This window comes from Pseudomassariella vexata (genome assembly GCF_002105095.1).
Source record: "Pseudomassariella vexata strain CBS 129021 chromosome Unknown BCR38scaffold_13, whole genome shotgun sequence".
NCBI classification, from domain to species: domain Eukaryota; kingdom Fungi; phylum Ascomycota; class Sordariomycetes; order Amphisphaeriales; family Pseudomassariaceae; genus Pseudomassariella; species Pseudomassariella vexata.
The window spans coordinates 808251-826555 of NW_024467968.1; the positions used below are offsets into that span (position 1 = coordinate 808251).

The following is an 18305-nucleotide window of genomic DNA, read 5'->3' on the forward strand; positions in this document are numbered from 1 at the left end:
TATCGCAAGGGTATTGATGAAGTAGGTGGTAGTTGATTCGATGACAATGCGAGGCTGCATCATGGAGATGGCCGCCGCGAATGCTGTTTTGCGTTGGGGCAAATATGTGAGCCGTGCGCTATCAAGCTCAGGAAACACCAAGATTTAGCGTTAGTTGCAGGGGTGGTGGCCCCAATTTCTCGGGAACTTGACGGGCGTGGAGAACCCGAAGACCGACCGAATTCTGACGACGACGACTCCTGAGAGTTTAGTGTTCAACATTTCCCAAGGCTACTTCGACCTGCCCGTTTAGACGATTACTATTCCGGCCCGACAACGATCATCATTAGCGATTCGAACGCCCACCGAATTGGGACGAACGGCAGTGCGCAAGAGACACTATTAGCTGGCTCCTCCAGCTCGAATCCCCCAACAGCTCGCCTCCACCGCATCGCCTGTCGCATCCCGCTATGATCTAGATTTATTGCCATTGGACCGTCGCACACATCGCAACGCAAGCAACCTTGGGCTTATCACCTCGGCGTGAGGGGTCTGGCATACGCCTTGATAGCCAACACCAAAGTTCCCCGGCTATCTCACACTACCTTTGTCGTGCTCTTGCAGGCCGGTTCGGTTGCGTTTGGTGCCATCTTGAGTGAGGGGCCCATTGAACCATCACGCTCGTCCAGCCAGCCAACCAAGCCCAGCCGAGACATCTAGCTATCGCACAATTACAGTGAGGACAACTGCATACAGACACCATGTCGAGCTCCCAGGGTGGAGGGGACTCCAAGCTATTCGCTCGAGTAAGCACATTGCCATTTCATTTCCATATCCCGAGACATACGAGGCGTCTTTAATAACTTCACGACATATTTGCCCTTTTCCTTCGACTATGCCACAGATTCCTTACTGTCAACATTCACTTCCCATGCCTTAATATTTAATCCCAACCACCAACTTCATACCTGGCCCTCCACCGACACGAGACACCCCAAATCCCTCTATTGTGGCAACTGCTTCAACGAAGCGCAATCGCCCTGTCTAGCCCTGTTCCAGCTGCATCAGGAGAAATCACACTATGACCGATTCCTGTGCCCCTTGCGCGCCATGGCTATGTTCCTTGCATATCTTCCTCCGCCGCACTATTACTCACGACCCTTGACTATACAGGGCAAAGTCGCCGAGCTACGGCTTGAGTTGAACGCGGGCGGTAAGAAAGACAAGAACTTCGTACAGAAGAAGATCGCCCTCAAGAAGATCGTCGCCAACATGACCATGAGCAATAACGAAATGGTCGCCCTGTTCCCCGATATCATACAATGCATGCAGATACAGAGTCTAGAGGTCAAGAAGATGTACGTTTGCGCTAGGCGAAGGACGGTCTTGTCCAGTGTTGTTGAGTACGAGAACGGACGGGCTGATAGAATAAATCCAGGAGCTTCCTGTTTCTCGTCAATTACTCGAGGATGCGGCCCGAGACCGCGATCAAGGCAATTCCGGTTCTACAACATGTAAGCGATGCGAAGATATTGATAATGCTTAAGGCAACATTGGGAATGCTGACCTCTAGGCAGGACATGGAAGATCCGAACCCGTTAGTCAGAGCGCTCGCTCTCCGAACAATGTCCTATGTCCACGTCAAAGAATTTGTTGAAGCGACGGTACCGCTCGTCAAACACCTGCTCCGAGACGCTGACCCCTACGTGCGCAAAACAGCCGCGTTTTGTGTCGCCAAACTTTACGACCATGACAGGCACATGGTGGAGAACTCAGATTTGATAGAACGGCTGAACTCGTTACTGAGAGACGACAACCCGACGGTAGTTGCCAGTGCGCTGGCTGGGCTGATGGACATCTGGGAGAGGAGCGATGCCATCAAGCTTACAATTGATTATAGTAACGCTTCAAAGATGGTGGCTATCCTGCCAGACTGCTCTGAGTCGGTCTTTGCCCTGCCCCTTGTTGGGACCCGATACTGACAAATTTCAAGGTGGGGTCAGACGTACATACTCGAGGCGCTCATGTCGTATGTGCCACAAGAATCAGGAGAAGCCACCTTGCTTGCCGAAAGGATAGCACCGCGGTTATCACATTCAAACTCGGCAGTCGTTTTAACGTGTGTACGTGTCATCTTGTATCTCATGAACTACATCGCCGAGGAGAAGCAAATTTCTGCTCTGTGCCGGAAGCTGTCACCACCTCTAGTGACGCTGCTAGCAAAGGGGCCCGAGGTGCAATACCTAGCGCTGAGGAATGCGTTGCTAATCCTCCAGAGAAGGCCTGATGTCCTGCGAAATGATATCCGTGTCTTCTTCTGCAAATACAATGACCCGATCTACGTCAAGGTCACGAAGCTGGAACTCATCTTCATGCTTGCAAATGAGAAGAACATCGACGAGGTCTTGACTGAGCTTCGTGAATACGCCACCGAAGTAGACGTCCATTTCGTCCGCAAGGCAGTCCGTGCCATCGGCAAGTTGGCGATCAAGATTGAGTCAGCGGCTCGACGATGTATCAACCTGCTTCTTGAGCTCGTCGCGACGAAAGTCCCATACATCGTCCAAGAGGCCACTGTTGTCATTCGCAATATCTTCCGCAAATATCCCAATCAATATGAATCCATCATTGGCACGCTCTGCGAGCATCTGGACTCGCTTGACGAGCCCGAGGCCAAAGCGGCCATGGTTTGGGTCATCGGGCAGTATGCTGCTCGCATCGAGAACTCAGATGCCCTACTCGAGGACTTCTTGTACTCGTTTGCCGAGGAACCAGTCGAGGTGCAGCTCGCTCTGCTCACAGCAACTGTTAAACTCTTCATCCAGCGCCCAACCAAAGGCCAAGACCTCGTGCCCAAGGTCCTCAAGTGGGCCACCGAGGAAACAGATAACCCCGATCTCCGCGATCGGGCGTACATGTACTGGCGTTTGCTATCGACCGATATGAATCTTGCAAAGCAGATCGTCATGGGCGAGAAACCGCCCATCACCGCCGAGTCGGAGAAGCTCGACCCCCAGACTCTGGAGGAAATGTGTCTGAACGTGGGCACATTAGCTACCATCTACCTCAAACCGGTCCAGACAGTCTTCCGATCAGCGCGACCCCGGAAGCTACAAGATTCGCCTGCCTTGCAGAAACACACACTACCCACTTCTCAGAATCTGCCTACCTTCGATAACCAGAAGAACCTCTCCATGCTCGGGATGGGGGGCCAGCCTGCCGTTGTCCGGCGCAATCAAAATGGTGGACTCGCAGGCGTCGACAATGAAAACGAGGACGGACATGGGCAGATGACGCAAGCCATGAACGACGCAGACGCATATTTTGCCGGTATAGGGAGCCAGCAGATGGCGGCTATGGACATTAACGATGGCGGCGATCAGTTCGGAGGTGGTGGCGGCGGCTCTGAGGCGGGCTATGTGGTTAACCAATATGCGCCGCAACAAGTTTTCCGGCCTGCTCAGGGCGGTGGGAGTAATGGTGATTTGTTGATGCTGTAGAGTATGCTGTCTGTGTGTACCGTGGAACAAGCAGACGGTGCGGGGGGTTGATAGAACATAATCGTTTGTATGTACAGAGCACTAAGAGCAAGCGCGCCATTGTGTAGGATTACAGTCACTTGCAATAATGATATTAGGCATATTTAGTACGTTGCATCCGCGTGGTCTCACTCGAAAGCTGGAAAGTCGCTTAGTTGATTTTGTGCATGAACTCAATTCGTATCCTCATCTCGAGTCCCGTCAACGGAGATCATGCGGGATTATGTAACTTAGGTATATGACCACACAACCAAGGCGCAGGCAATGTCAAAAGAACATCTCCAGTTTTCCGATTCTACTTTTCCCTGAATTATCAGCATGAACCGAAGTATGGTGCTTGCTGCTTGGTAATCTAAATCAACAGCAGACTTGCAGACGGATGGATCAATGACGTGTTTAAAACACCATAGCCATAGCTGCAGCCACGGCCATCAAAAGAGCCAGGGTACTCTGGTCTGTGCCTTGGGAGCCGGCTCCCTCGGTGCCGGAGCTCGTAGATGCGGGCGCAGACTCGGTGTTGGAGGGTGTCGTGGGCACGGTTGTGGTCGTAGGTAGGGTTTCAGAGCCGGTGGGCTGGGAGGTCTGACTCGATTCAGACGCAGCCGTCAACGACGGGGGCTGACCATACGGAGTAGCCGTGAGAACCATCGTCGTCTCAGACGTGCGAACAGGTCCAGGCCCGTACATAGAAGTCATCAGAGTCGCTGCGTCAGATGTCGAGACAGGTCCAGGCGCGGTAGTCGGAGGTGTCTCATCGGCGACGTCAGTAGCGGTTACGGTGGCGGCTCCCCGCGTCATCGTTGTGGTGTCTTCGACTGTGGTCCAGGAGTTGACCTCGATGGAGCCCGTGTACGTTTGCGTGGTCAGACCATTTGACTCGAAAGTTTTAGTCACGGTCACGGTGCCGAAGGTGGTGTACTTGGTTGTTAGCGTTACCTGGATCACTTGGCCGTCGCGCTTGTCATGACTGATGGCTGCAGTCGACATGGACGTGGACGTGGACTTGGATTGCGGGCCGGGGTGCCACCAGGGGTAGGACTTGGTAGGGTAGGACTGGAGGCTGCCAGTACCATAAGGGTGAGGGTGGTGCTGGGTAGTGGAGTTTACGTAGGGCACCGTTGATTGTCCGCCTTGAGCACTGGCTTCACCGGTTCCCGTGGGCTTGGGGTACCCATCACTCTGCGCAATGCTGCTGCCGTAGGGAGCAACAGTAAAGCTGTCTGGAGCACTGGAAGCGCCTGTTCTCGAGATGACAGTGGAGTAAGCGTGAGCACTGTGGTTTCCATAGCCGTAAGGATGAATGGTGCGCTCAGCAGGGCCCCTATGGGTGGCAGACGTAGTGATTGAGGTTGTAGTGTATTGATACGGACCAGTCGTGTAGGCTAGACCAGAAGCATCAGTGCCGGATTGAGTACTGATGCTGACAATCGAGGTGCTGATAGCTACCTTGCTGAGCTCTCCAGTCGGCTTGCCACGCTTGAGAAGCTCGATCTGGTGGGGGGGCGTGGTGGCGTCTGGGATGGCCAGGACGGGGATGCTCATCGTTGAGGAGGTGGGGAGCTGGATGTTGGTCGCGCTCACATCGGCAAGAACAGCGCTGCAAATTACCGGGCTGAATGCCATGATGCCGGTGGCCGCAACGGCGATTACCTTGAACGACTTCATCTTGCCTATCGTGGTGGTTGGAATTAGCGAATGAGCGGGGCGAGCGACACGATCATTTGATGGAATTCCCGGAAATTTCGATGCGTAATTGGCGACCAAATTAAGAAACAAATATTCAATCGTATGGTCTGCCAAATTTAAAGATGGACTTTCAGGTCAAAGGTCGCCAGATGAAGCGTGTCAGGAAGAGGGTTGACGCAGGTTTAGGAAAGCGGGTGCAAGATTCGTGCCAGGGACAAGAACAATCAAAATGAGAAACGTACCTCAATTCTCCAGTTTAATCAATAGATTTATATTGCTTGAGATGACTGTTCTTCGGCTGATGCACGATGCGTTCTCAACAGCTCAATGATGTTCCTTGCAAGTGGGAAGCGAGCGCAGGCGTTTGTTGACTTGGGCCACTTCAACGTGACAAACGGAAGTGACGCGTTCTAGTTGAAGCTAGGTAGGGGGTACAGCAACGAGAATCACCTGGCAAATTTTGCAAATAGACTTGGAGCACCGGTACTTCGTCTAATATTGCTTGTATCGAAGGTCATTTATAGATTCTGTGAGTTCGATGAACTTGATACCACTGTATTCTAGTGACATTCCTTCAGACTCCTGCATTGGAATACACTCATTACCCAAGAATATTGGACATTTTTCCCTCGCACGACTTTTTCAGTGTATCTATTGTGCCAAGTGACTCTAGCTCTGGCATATCAAACCCAAATATCCTGTGGATCGCTTCGGAGGGCAACTGCATGCCGAGCTTCAGTCAGTACGGGCTGGCAAGGTTGAAAACTCAATGGCTATCTTATAAATTATCGAGTACGCTCATTTACGGCTGGATTTGTAATGTCTTTAGATACCGCTTCGGATTTTCGAGCATAGATGTTACAGCTTGAGATCTATCGGCTCGGATAAATTTCTATTTAAGCATGTGGTTCAAGCTAAAATTCGTAGAGTTGGGCCGAAATACTATACGAGACTACCTGCTATACGGGCTATAGCAGATATCTATAATCGCGGAAAGATGTTCATAATCTGTAATAGGAAGTATATTAGAGTACAAAGGCCGTGGAAAGAGTATTTAAATATATCTAGTAAGCTAAGACAGCGATACACAGAAACTTAATAGGAGCATTAATAAGTATGCGAAGCAAATTAACGAAGATATTGAGGGATAGGGGGAGCGGGGTGTTTTATCAAGGCTTGAGGCGAAACCGATCGGTTACGGTCAAGATTTAATACTCACCGTAAGCCTAATAGTACTGTAGAGACAATTTTAAGCTATTAGGGTTTGACTTAAGGAGAAAATCGACTATAGAAGGGTTCTTAATTAGTTACGTATATCATCTATAGCCCCTTAAGGGAGTACTTGTAGAGGTACCGAGGGTTAACACCTACGGCGTATTTAATATTATTTATATTATTTTTAATTAGTTACATAAGTTAAGGTGGTTAGGTTTGTCGCTATCCTAGGGATCAGCGAGCTATAATCGGAGCGTTTCAAGTGGGCAAGGACTTGGGTTCCTATATAACGATATTTTCATGGTAAGTAACAGGGTGTATTAGAAATAGGCGGATGCAGGAGAAACAATTTAAGAGCGGGCAATGAAGCTTACATTGTGTCCTTGTGAAGCTAGAGCTAATAATAATATGTTTTGACTTTGTTTCCACTAGCTGTAAGTCTGCTAAATTGTGTTGATCATTGGTATATTTGAGCTCAGTATGGGTTGAGAGCAGGTCCTCATGATGCAAGTCTCCAAGGGCTTTGATTTGGAAACTTATATAAATGAATCAGACAGCTTCAAATCATAGTGCAACCAGGGTAGCCGACGTGTGTATCATCCGAAACACTTTCTCGTACTTCTTCTTTTTGTACTGGCCGATTCGCGGCTCAACTGTGTATTTCAGCATGCCTTTTCCAGCTCAATCTGGAAGACCTCCACGCTAACTTGCCCTCATAGCTGGAATCACTATATCCTTTGAGCTGAAACTATTTATGATTCTCTGTTCTGGGGCCGATGAAGCTGCTCATATACTAGCGCTTCCGTCACCCCTGAAAGTCCAACAGCAAAATTAGTGGAGTCTCGATCTTCAGATTCAGTGCATGCTCAGTTCCTATATCCTGATTCTCAAATAATTTTTAGACGTGCTTGGCATCGTAAAATAGACTTTTGCCACGTGGGAAACTGCTATTTGGATTGAAGTGCTGAGGCCCCATAACTGTTGCAGGGCTCCAAGACCTCGGAATACGGCCTAATATATCCATAGAATTCATGAGGTGGATTTTTTCCCCCAAACACTACAGTTGTAGGCACGGGCATATTCAGCCACAGCCACAACTACAGTCTCTGTTCATTCTGTCTTGAGAATTCGCGCTGTAGCGTTTGAGTTTCTTCTCTTAATGGATACGAGGAGACCAGTGAGCTACCATGCTTCGACAGAAACGATGAGATTTGGTTAGCACGTGGGTACTGTACCAACCAAAGTGCAGTAAGGTAAACCACGTACAGACAGGAAGATATCATGGATTTGCCAAAACATCAATGGAAGTAATTCAGTAACCACCAAAGAGATCATGATACTGACCTGAGAGCGTTGCCCAGGGAGAAAATTGGCATCTGTTCTGTAACTTATTTTAAATATGGGATACGATCGCCGCAGAGCTGGTCACAACATCATGCAAATCCAATAAATATATTTGACTTTTGCATGCCAAAGCCGACACGTCCTTAAGACCGTGGCATATCATAATTTAAGCACTGATAGATCTCCAAAGAATGATTTTTACACACCGGAGTAAGGTCCTGCAAGTACCCAGCACAAGACGAATACCTCGCCTTCGTTCGGCTTCACTCAACAACACCGTGTTGAAATTTATCACAGTACTCCCAAAGCGCCGAACTCGTGTTGAATATAAGGTTACACCCTTCGTCGCAATTATCAGCTACGGCAAAGATAATATCAGACAACAGGGTCCCTTTAAACCTACAATGCGCCGTGTAGATGATTCACATCCGGACATTGGACGAATTCTAGGTGTCCGCGAATTTGCCTAGAACGTCTTACTGATCACCATCAGACTGTTCCGTCCAGTGAGTACTTATTAGTTCTCTCGCCCAATTAAATGAGAACGCAATTTGCACGGTAAAGAGATTTCCTCTATGGATTCCAACATGACTGCGACCACACACGGCGGTCTGTCGAACGGCGGCGCGCTGCTTCACAATCTTTTCCAGCGCTCGAAGATATCCGACTTGGAAAATACGTACCTATCGCAAATTTTGGCCTGGTCCTCGCCACTAATTTGTCTCTTCATGATCATCTACAACGTCATCGTCTACAACTGGGAAAAATGGCTTTTACGACTTCTCTATCCCATAGTATACGACCACGTTAGCAGCTTCGCCAAAACCACGGGAACCGACCGGAAACGCAAGAGCTTCACCTACCATCATCTCGCTTGTACTGTCAAAGTCGTCCTCATATGCAGCGTCTGCTACAGTGTTTTAATGGTGCTCATCGGACCACATGACTTTACCACTTCCATCGTCAGTGGGAGTGTAGCTACCCACGGTGACTTCTTGGTCGTTGCCATGCAGGTATGCTTAAACCGGACGCTGGATTAATCCTAAGCTAACCAGTGTGCATATGTACTGCGGATATTACGCGTGGGAGCTTAGCTACCGTTCCAGCCAGGCCAGCCCCAGCAACATGTTGCACCACTTTGGTCTCATCGTAATAGGCCAAATCGCGGCGGCTCGGTGTGCAAACCCCGAGGCGCATCAGGACACCCTGCTCGAGTTCTATATGTGCCTGGTTTGGGGTGCCTTCGACCTGGTCTCCGAGTTGCCGGTTCACGTGGCCATGATTCTGCACCGAGTGAAATCTGACAGCCACCGCATGCTATATTACCTTCTCTTCTTCTGCGTCGGTTGGTGCATATCTTGCACGATGACTGAGATCGCCTTCACCATCTACCTCCTTTACGACTCGTGGGACCGCTGGGAGTCAGCGTGGCACTATGTGACCCCTATTGTGTTCTCCATTTGGTGTTTTGCACAGCTTTATTCTACAAAGCAGCTATACGGCATCACAATATCGGAGAAAATAAAGTGGCACCAAAGCCTCGAGGAGGCAAAGAAGGCGGATGTCGAAAGTGGGAATGAGAGTGGTTCGAATTCGCCGAGACTTATTTTATGTTCGATCGAAAGCGAGCAAGGAGCAAGCGCGGATAAACTTTCGATTGAACCTCTGTATTAGGACCAGTTCTCGTCTTATTTACTGTCAGCATGCAATGGAAAACCGCAAGGGGCGTATATATAGGTGATATTTTTCGCTGGCGTGTGTCGGGAGTTTATAGGGGATGTTCATGTTGGGCTCTTTAAAGATTGTCAAGTGTTTTAAATGGCGCAGTTTAGTACCACCAGCTCATAGACCGAAGATATTTCCATCAACAGAGGTTGTTTTCCATCTGAACGCCGGAATCCAAGTAGTAGGGGCTGTCTTGGTACTGTGAAGCCGCATGAGGACCAATCCCAAGTTAGCCCCGAGGAGTCCCTAAATACTACAACGCGTGCCTACCTGCCTCATACCCCTCCATACCTGAGGCCACAGCTTCCCACACTAATCACATTAATTACCTTTTTGTATGCACCCCGCATTGTGTAGGGTTCGATGAAACTGACACTGTCACGACCTAGGTTGCATCGCATTGGTAGAGACCTCGATTAGGTGCTATCGACGAAGATTCTACTCTAAGGAGCGAAGGAAAGAAGATGACAACTTAGGTTTGAGGGAGCGCGACTAAGTCGTCCACGCTTGGCGGGGCTCCTGCAGGGGTTATGATTGGCTTCCCACCTGGCACTGCCATGGCAGGTGTTCCAGCTGTACGTCACCTGGCTGTAGTGAGTCTGCGAGGGTTGACCTTCACAGGCCGGACGTCAGGGAAGTGGGTGACGGGGGCCAGGGAGGACTCCCCTGTCTTCCACACTTCTTAAGGGACACGGAGATGACAGACGACTTTCAACAACTCGTCATCTCTTTTCATCATCTAATTCAATCAACTTGACTTTTGTTTTCTATTCTAGTTAGCTAGCCCTTCAATCATGCGGTTCATTCCTACGTGCACTTAGACACTACTTTCGAAATCCTATTATTCTGCCCTCATCCTAGCCTTGACAATGACAGAGGATTATATCTTGCTCTGATCAGAGCAATCTAGTGCTAGTGAGAGCTTCAATTCGACTTCCAGAGCCAGACGTCTTGTTCTGAGAATCATTCCGACGAGAGTCTCAGAGGCACATCCGACCAACTCGCGCACCAGACATGTAAGAGCTTCGCTCTTACAACCAGTACCATGATCTTCGTCTGATCAGACCAAAAGATGGGACCTGTTGGTACTGGAGCCGTCTGTTCAGTGTGTTGGGTGATAGGTATATCCTACTGACCGCCTGACCCCGTTTCACTACTTAAAGTATAATAGCATTACTGTAACGGAACCTTTACTAGTCTAGGGAAATAAAGTCCTTCTATCGGCGTCTTTATTAATAACGAGGTACGTGTAGTACAACTAGGAATGGAGTTATTAAGATAGTATACTTACATTAATTACTGTAAGGTTTGATCTCACAGTGACGAATTGAGGTATCGAAGAGAGTTGATTCTCATTCTCTGCACGACCCGCCTTGGTGAAACTGACTAGAAAGAACCCAACTCGCCCTGCTGGTTTAACCTAAGATGGAACATTACCACTGGTTTTGGAGCGAACAACCCATTTTCTGACTTCGTGCCAGGCAGCGCGGGCAGATCACCATCGGCGACCTTAACTGCAGCGACAACTGGCGGCTTAACGACTGGCGCGCAAGCTGGAATCGGAGTAGTAGTTGTAACTGCTGAGGTTGCGCACTCGTGGTCATTATCATGATGTGTCGATGGAATAAGAAGAAAAATAAAATCGCTAACACTTACTCTGCGCCGCCGCAATGCTATACTAACCAGGGTCTGACTACCAGCATGGTCAAGCGGCATATGGATACCACCAAAGCTAGGCGCTCCTAGGGACTTCAAGTACGGGGCAATACAGCTAGCACACCAGATGGCGCACACATAATATACGGGTTAGACGACGTGGGGACAGGAAGATGTGGCAAGATTCAAGCTTTCGCGGCTGCTGATATGGTAAGAAAAAACAAACCCTGCCGGCCTACGGACTCGAGCCTTCTCAATGCAACCATTCCAGGAGCCCCGTCGGGTGAACGTGAATTCTTTGAGGTTATAAACCAGGCGGGGCTCGTGAGGAACGACCGGCTGCGAAGCCGAAGAGTCATGATGTCGTGGATATTACCCGACTACATTCATCCACATCAACAGGCCGAGGCTCTTTGCTTAATATGCTCTAATACTGCGATCGAATGGTATGGGCTACCAGTAGTGGCTCGGTAGGCATGATCTCTCTCACCGCTGTTGGACCTTGGACCGCATCGAAAATAGTTCGCCGGTGGGTTGAATAAGCACCATAAACTCAAGCTCAATTAGCTAATGACTACTGTGTGTCGAGGACACCTCACGCACTTTCAACCAACCACGCAGATCCGTTAAATTCGTCATCACCATCCTCTGCCCGACATCTTTTGCTCGGGCCGCATGCTATTCACCGAAATGCCCACCATGGCCTCGCCCAACCCCTCGCTACACTCGGCAAGCACATTGGCGTCTCGGAAATGAGTAGTGGCCCTGACAATAGCTTTCGCCCGCTTGGCCGCATCACCGGACTTGAAGATGCCGCTTCCCACAAATACACCATCGCAACCAAGTTGCATCATCAACGCAGCGTCGGCAGGGGTAGCCACTCCACCTGCAGCGAAGTTGACCACAGGTAGACGACCCATCTCGGCAGTCTGCTTCAGAAGCGCAGCGTCGCACTCAAACTCTCTGGCCAAAGCCCTGATGGCCAAGTCACCACCCTCCTGCAGCGCCACCTTGGCTCGTGCGATGTCGTGGTTGACCTGTCGCATGTGTTTCACAGCCTCCACCACATCGCCAGTACCTGCCTCGCCCTTGGTTCGAATCATGGCAGCACCCTCTGCAATGCGTCGAAGCGCCTCAGGCAAGTTGCGGCACCCACAGACAAACGGTACCTCGAAGTTGGACTTCTCGACATGGTAAGCGTCGTCAGCAGGCGTGAGGACTTCGCTCTCGTCAATGTAGTCAACACCCAACGCCTCCAGGATCTGGCACTCGACAAAATGACCAATACGAGCCTTAGCCATGACGGGGATGGTGACGGCCTCCTGGATTCCCTTGATCATGCCGGGGTCCGACATGCGCGCCACTCCACCCTCGGCGCGGATGTCAGCCGGCACACGTTCTAGAGCCATGACGGCACAGGCTCCGGCTTCCTCAGCAATACGGGCTTGTGAAGCATCCGTGACGTCCATAATGACGCCACCCTTGAGCATCTGTGCCAGACCAGCTTTCACGGTAAACGAGGCCTTTGAGCCTGTCCCATTACTCGTGGCGGGAGCAGCGAGGCTGGCCTGACTTTCGTTATGGGTCATGGTTGCTTTGGGTTTTCCGGGGTGCAGGGTTGTGGAAAAGTCTGGGAAGTTAAGCAGGTTGATGCGGAGAAGAGAGGAGACAGTGCAGTACTGAGTGTTGGGAAGGTCTCTATCAAACCTGCAGCCGTTTCTCGTTGGTAGAAATCCCGCAACATTCAAGAGTTTTTACTGCGAGTGGAAGTCCCTGCAGAAAATATGCTTTCTGTCCAATTTCAGTAGAACTGAAGTCGTGAGTCAATTCCGTCTAACAGGAGTACCCGCGACCAATCGCCCGTAGGGCGTAAATTCATGCAAAGTTAGTTTCTCAAAGTTGCCGCAATAGGCATGTACTCGCTCGCTACCTTCAAGTCATGACGCATGAATTGGCAGCCGATGTCGGGAAACCGACGGTGTCGGTTCTTAGGCTTTAATCGACCGCAACTGATCGCTGTCACACCGCAGAACGCCATAGAACGGATTAATTTCTTCGGGTAGGTCACCTCTTTCGACTCAGAGGTGGCCGATGAAGAGAGTAATCCCTGTGCTCATTGATGACCGTCGTGAATATTTTCAACACCACGTTTCTTTTCCGGAATGACGATGGCTCTGACCGTTGGCGTCCTCGCGCTCCAGGGAGGCTTTGCAGAACATCTCAGCTGCCTCAGAAAAGCAGCAGCTCATCTCGAGGTTAAATTCAACATGGTGGAAGTCCGAACCCCAGAGCAGCTCGCAACCTGTCATGCCTTGGTCATTCCGGGTGGAGAGAGCACAACACTTTCACTTCTCGCAACGCAGTCGGGGCTGCTGGGGCCGCTGCGAGACTTTGTCAAGTATGTGAGACCGTGGCCGGTCGACTTTTAACTGCCGTTGACTGACCAACTCCTTCAGAGTAAAGAGGAAACCTACCTGGGGCACCTGTGCCGGGCTCATCATGCTGTCGGAAGAAGCGAGCTCCGCCAAGAGAGGTGGCCAAGAGCTCATTGGCGGGCTCGATGTGAGAGTTCATCGCAACCATTTTGGGAGGCAAAAAGAGAGCTTCGTGACTGATTTAAATTTGGCGTTCCTGGCAGAGTCTTTGACTGACGCGATGAGGGCACCTCCTTTTCCGTGTGTGTTCATTCGAGCTCCGGTGGTGGACAAGCTGTTAGCGGACAACGTTGAGGAAACGTCTCCTGAAAACGGTGCCGATTTCCAGAGTCTGCCATCTCCCGCGACAAATAACCAAACACTGGCTCAAGGGTCAAAGATCGAGGTCTTGGGAATTCTGCTGGGGCGTCACGCTTCGAATAAGGCAGCAGCAGCTGCTGAGACGGCTAGGTCAGTCTCTACCAAAGGCGATGGCGACATTGTTGCTTTGCGACAAGGCAATGTCTTTGGGACCAGCTTCCACCCAGAACTGACAGAGGATATTCGGATACATCTATGGTGGTTGGAGCAAGTAGTACATGCTTCTATGAAGTAATACTGTCAGATGTTTCGCTTCAAAGATACCCCAACATTAGACCGTCGGTCGGCTTCGTGAGTTTCTGTAAACTCATAATCTATTTAGATGCAAATACTGCCGCCTAAGTGACAATATCGGGGGTGGCTGTTCAGCGAAACCTGATAGAATGCGGGGGCAGGCATTCATCACCTTAGACTGCAGCTTCGGTGTTCCCCACCACGATGCACGTTCCCGATCCAAGAATGGGGGGCAGACCCCTTATCCGAAGAACTCTGGGATTGGCCGTGCTTATCATACTCTTGAGCTGTGATTCACAAGCCCCTCAATGTGTTCAGCGGATGCTGGAGCTTCCTGAAAGACCAATCTAGACCAAGGTGTGTCACCGAGCTTGGAAAGCTGTTTCCTCTACCTTAGTTGGTGAGGAAGTTGTCTTTAGTAAGCAAGTTTGGTAGCAACCAGGAAGACATCGTGAAGCTATCTGGTGATTTCCCGGAATTCGAACCCTTTCTCGTGTCTATTTACGCACTCTTCAATATAGAAGAGAGGATCTATAATCTCCCCGTGCACTGCGATTACTACATCCCACGACACCACTCATGACACCACGCACGATGGCCAAAAAGAAAGTTCTAGTCTGGTGAGTACTCCAGGGCTATTCGATGTCCAAGTATGACTTTAGAGGCTTATTTTACTGTAGCTATGGCGTCGACATTGATGCCGTCGCTGGCTGGCTTGGATCTTATGGCGGGGAGGATAGCACCAGCGATATCAGTCGAGGTTTGATCCAGCACTTCCTAAGCTCAGGCATTGACAACTGATATTCTACTCCTCGTCAGGTCTCTGGGCAGGTACCGTGGGTACCAGACGTCTACTGAAACTCTTCGAGAAATACAACATCAAGGCATCATGGTTCATCCCGGGACATTCCCTTGAAACCTTTCCAGAAGAGTGCGCTATGGTTAGAGATGCGGGTCACGAGATTGGACTGCATGGTAAGAGATACCTACATTGTCACATGGCCCGGAGGCCTGACTGTGCTTGTAGGATACAGCCACGAAAACCCCGTTGACATGTCTTTTGAACAGCAACGCGATGTCCTCGACAAGACATTCCGCATGCTGACCGACTTCTGTGGCAAGCCGCCACGTGGAAGCGTCGCTCCTTGGTGGGAAGTTAGCAGGGAGGGAACGGAACTCATGCTGAGCTATGGCATCGAGTACGACCATTCGATGTCTCACGAGGATTGCCAGATGTACTGGCTTCGAACCGGCGACTCCTGGACCAAGATCGACTACACCAAGAAAGCTGAGGAGTGGATGAAGCCCCTTGTCAAGGGTACGCCAACGGGAATGGTTGAGATTCCCGGATCGTGGTACATTGATGATCTCCCACCCATGATGTTCATAAAGAACTCGGCCAATTCCCATGGCTGGGTCAACCCAAGGTTTGTGATCTGTGGAGACTTGAGGCCACATGCGGAGGCTGACCCAGTTTTCAGGGATGTGGAGGATATCTGGCGAGATCATTTCGACTACTTCTACCGTGAATATGATGAGTTCATCTTCCCAATGACAATTCACCCTGACGTGTCTGGGAGACCTCACGTTCTGCTGATGCATGAGAGGTAAGCAGTGTGATGCGGCCCTGTCACATGTAACTGACATGGATGTAGAATCATTGAGCATATCAACAAGCATGAAGGTGTTGAGTGGGTTACAATGGCAGAGGTAAGCATTTCATAGGAAGGTCTGGGTCGTTTGGCTAACGTCTGTTAGATGTGTGATTACTTCAAGAGCAAGAATAACCCCCCGAGGGTGCGATGATGCCTGCACCCCCTGGTGAGATCTTGAAGAAGAGCACAGTGTAATTAATTACACCAAAGAGGACAACAAATGAAGCTGCACTATATTTGACTTGATCCCTACGCGGGAGACTTACTCAACACAAATGAAGACGTCATTTCAGACCTATCAAATAAGAATTCCCCTAAGAACAAATAATGAAATGTGTTCGACATTGTCTGTGAGATGAAGCATGCGAATCCTTACGCTCCAATCGATTCTTTGATAAATTCGATGTCTCTGAGTGACGAGCCATGTCGAAATATATGAGAAGTATGGAGCACATGACAATTCAACCCCTATTCGAACCCCTCTATCAATCTCATATCCAGACGCTTAGTCGGTATAATACAAATATCACCTCAATATACCATCAACCACAGCTCCGATAGCTAACACCTTTTCTTCCTCAAGTTTTCTCCCAATAAGCTGGATACCCACCGGCAGAGCCAGCTCCGCCATTTGAGCCCCATCGTTCTTCCAAACCGCCGCGTTCCAATCATCAAGCTCGTTCCTCGAATCAAAATTCCACTGCGCTTCTGTATCCTCAGACATCACCTTTCCAGCAGGGAGGACTAATGCCGAGTAATCCAGCACATTCCAAACCTTGGTGTACCCAACCCAGCGACAAGACCTGTGAGGGACGGCTGGATGAGGCATGGCGGGCATAAGTATGACATCAACCGGCCTTCCTGTAGTGGGGGACTTGATCGATTTCCACTTATTGAGGTAGGCTTGTTGCAGGGCGAATTTTCGCTTGTTTATCTGCCAATACTGGTAGACAGAGATGGCTTTGCCTTTATTGACCAGCGCCTCCACGTGAGGGATGAAGGGCTCGCCTCCCGCTGTAACGTCTATTCGGATATCTTCTCCGCCGTCGGCAGTGTAGAAGTCGTCCTATAAATATGTCAACCTGCTGTATCTTTGCAGTTCGATCCTCAAAGATGTTGCTTACCAGAACTTGAATGCATTCGGGATGAAGATCCGCATTCCATTCCACAATGTCATGACCAGCTTGCTTCAGTTTCTCTACCACAGCCATGAGCACTCGGGTAATTGGTGGATGCGGTCGAACAACACCGTCATCAACCAGTAGACCGACAGTCAAGTGCTTGGCTCGGAACTCCTGGTAGACGTCTTCTCGCCAAGGTATAGGGGCGCACCGCGCGTCAAATTCCCACGGTCTTGAGAGTATCAGTTCTTTCATTACCAGACGTATGGATGAGAGATTGCGGGCCAGTGGACCGACAGACGATGGGACATGTTCCTGGCCCTCTGTTGAAACCGGTACCCCCCAATACGGGAGGCGGGCACTCTACACCGTCTTGTGCTTAGCTAGGGGGCAGCTCCAGTGCACGAAAGGCAACTCACACTTGGTTTGAGGCCGTACAAGCCCATCATATGTGTGGGGATCCTGATACTGCCTCCTATATCTGTTCCCCAGCCGATAATGCTCCCGCGTAAGCTCAACAGTGCCGATTCACCTCCGGTGCTGCCTCCAGGGGTATAATCCTGACTCGTCGGGTTGGTCGTCAAGCCCCAAAGCGGGTTTTCAGTTTCGCACCACTAATTTTATTTTAGTTTGTTGTAGTACGCGAAATTTTCAGGACCGCTGACCATGATACTCTGCGGAAGATTTGTCTTCGCCAGCACCACCGCACCCAGGCGTTTTAGCATGTCCACCAACGCGGCATCCTCAGCTGCGGGTTGAAAAGTGCGGCCAACGTAGCCCATGGTCGTATCGTAGCCTTTGATATTGAACTGATCCTTGAAAGTCATGGGCACACCATGTAACGGACCCATCACCCGGCCATGCTGGACTTGGTAAGCATCCAGCTCGCGTGCCTGTTTCAGAGCATCTTCAAACAAGACTTCGGTGAGGCTAATATTTTGTTAAGCTTTGAACAAACAGGATTTTCAGGGGACCTACCAGTTTGTCTAGAAAGATGAGTGGTGAGTCTATCAAGATTTTACATTGTGTATGGGGACTCGTTCAGGGGTACTATACAAGACGCTGCGCTGCAATTGCACTAAGATAGAGTCAACATTTGATGATTCATATTTTCTGACCAACTTGGACAATGTTTACTTGTGGATATACGCCCTCGTCACAACCTCAGAATTCAACTCCCCTGACGCAATCCGCTGGGCAAGTGCCGCAATGTCGCCATTTTCTGTCATTGTTAAAGCATCGACAGGAATCTAGCACAACTACTATTCAGTTTGTTGCTGATACCGCCCATAGATTTTTCTCCGGATGAGGAACATACATCGTCATTCTCGAAGACCGTCAAAGCCTTCTCCCGCC

The 18305-nt window shown here is 50.0% G+C and overlaps 7 protein-coding genes across 7 annotated transcripts; 4 read left to right on the forward strand and 3 right to left on the reverse strand.

The window, feature by feature from the left end:
* Positions 1 to 245: 245 nt before the first annotated feature.
* Positions 246 to 3688, forward strand: BCR38DRAFT_445183 (adaptin N terminal region-domain-containing protein). Its single transcript, XM_040860991.1, has 5 exons — positions 246 to 785; positions 1153 to 1337; positions 1418 to 1493; positions 1557 to 1921; positions 1973 to 3688. Exons 1-5 carry the CDS (start codon positions 741 to 743, stop codon positions 3477 to 3479), a joined length of 2178 nt encoding a protein of 725 aa, XP_040712240.1. The 5' UTR covers positions 246 to 740; the 3' UTR covers positions 3480 to 3688.
* A 47-nt stretch (positions 3689 to 3735) lies between these two features.
* BCR38DRAFT_498435 (uncharacterized protein) lies at positions 3736 to 5360 on the reverse strand. The gene has a single exon (XM_040864786.1). The coding sequence runs from the start codon at positions 5181 to 5183 to the stop codon at positions 3915 to 3917; it is 1269 nt and encodes a 422-aa protein (XP_040712241.1). The 5' UTR covers positions 5184 to 5360; the 3' UTR covers positions 3736 to 3914.
* A 2990-nt stretch (positions 5361 to 8350) lies between these two features.
* Positions 8351 to 9437, forward strand: BCR38DRAFT_351360 (uncharacterized protein; the record flags this gene model as incomplete). The annotated part of the gene is made up of 2 exons (XM_040856634.1): positions 8351 to 8761; positions 8811 to 9437. The coding sequence occupies 2 exons, from the start codon at positions 8351 to 8353 to the stop codon at positions 9435 to 9437; spliced, it is 1038 nt and encodes a 345-aa protein (XP_040712242.1).
* Positions 9438 to 11461: 2024 nt separating this feature from the next.
* Positions 11462 to 13109, reverse strand: BCR38DRAFT_445187 (pyridoxine biosynthesis protein). The gene has a single exon (XM_040860992.1). The coding sequence runs from the start codon at positions 12731 to 12733 to the stop codon at positions 11783 to 11785; it is 951 nt and encodes a 316-aa protein (XP_040712243.1). The 5' UTR covers positions 12734 to 13109; the 3' UTR covers positions 11462 to 11782.
* A 203-nt stretch (positions 13110 to 13312) lies between these two features.
* On the forward strand, positions 13313 to 14174 carry BCR38DRAFT_412669 (class I glutamine amidotransferase-like protein; the record flags this gene model as incomplete). Its single annotated transcript, XM_040858726.1, has 2 exons — positions 13313 to 13542; positions 13601 to 14174. The coding sequence occupies 2 exons, from the start codon at positions 13313 to 13315 to the stop codon at positions 14172 to 14174; spliced, it is 804 nt and encodes a 267-aa protein (XP_040712244.1).
* A 289-nt stretch (positions 14175 to 14463) lies between these two features.
* BCR38DRAFT_61083 (polysaccharide deacetylase family protein) lies at positions 14464 to 16155 on the forward strand. The gene is made up of 7 exons (XM_040865519.1): positions 14464 to 14793; positions 14854 to 14933; positions 14993 to 15148; positions 15201 to 15600; positions 15655 to 15780; positions 15829 to 15883; positions 15932 to 16155. Exons 1-7 carry the CDS (start codon positions 14753 to 14755, stop codon positions 15977 to 15979), a joined length of 906 nt encoding a protein of 301 aa, XP_040712245.1. The 5' UTR covers positions 14464 to 14752; the 3' UTR covers positions 15980 to 16155.
* Positions 15930 to 18271, reverse strand: BCR38DRAFT_61066 (amidase signature domain-containing protein). The gene is made up of 7 exons (XM_040865518.1): positions 18087 to 18271; positions 18006 to 18027; positions 17928 to 17935; positions 17615 to 17879; positions 17369 to 17563; positions 16953 to 17312; positions 15930 to 16894 (listed from the first exon to the last, which is right to left on the reverse strand). The coding sequence occupies exons 1-7, from the start codon at positions 18176 to 18178 to the stop codon at positions 16355 to 16357; spliced, it is 1482 nt and encodes a 493-aa protein (XP_040712246.1). The 5' UTR covers positions 18179 to 18271; the 3' UTR covers positions 15930 to 16354.
* Between the last annotated feature and the right edge of the window lie 34 nt (positions 18272 to 18305).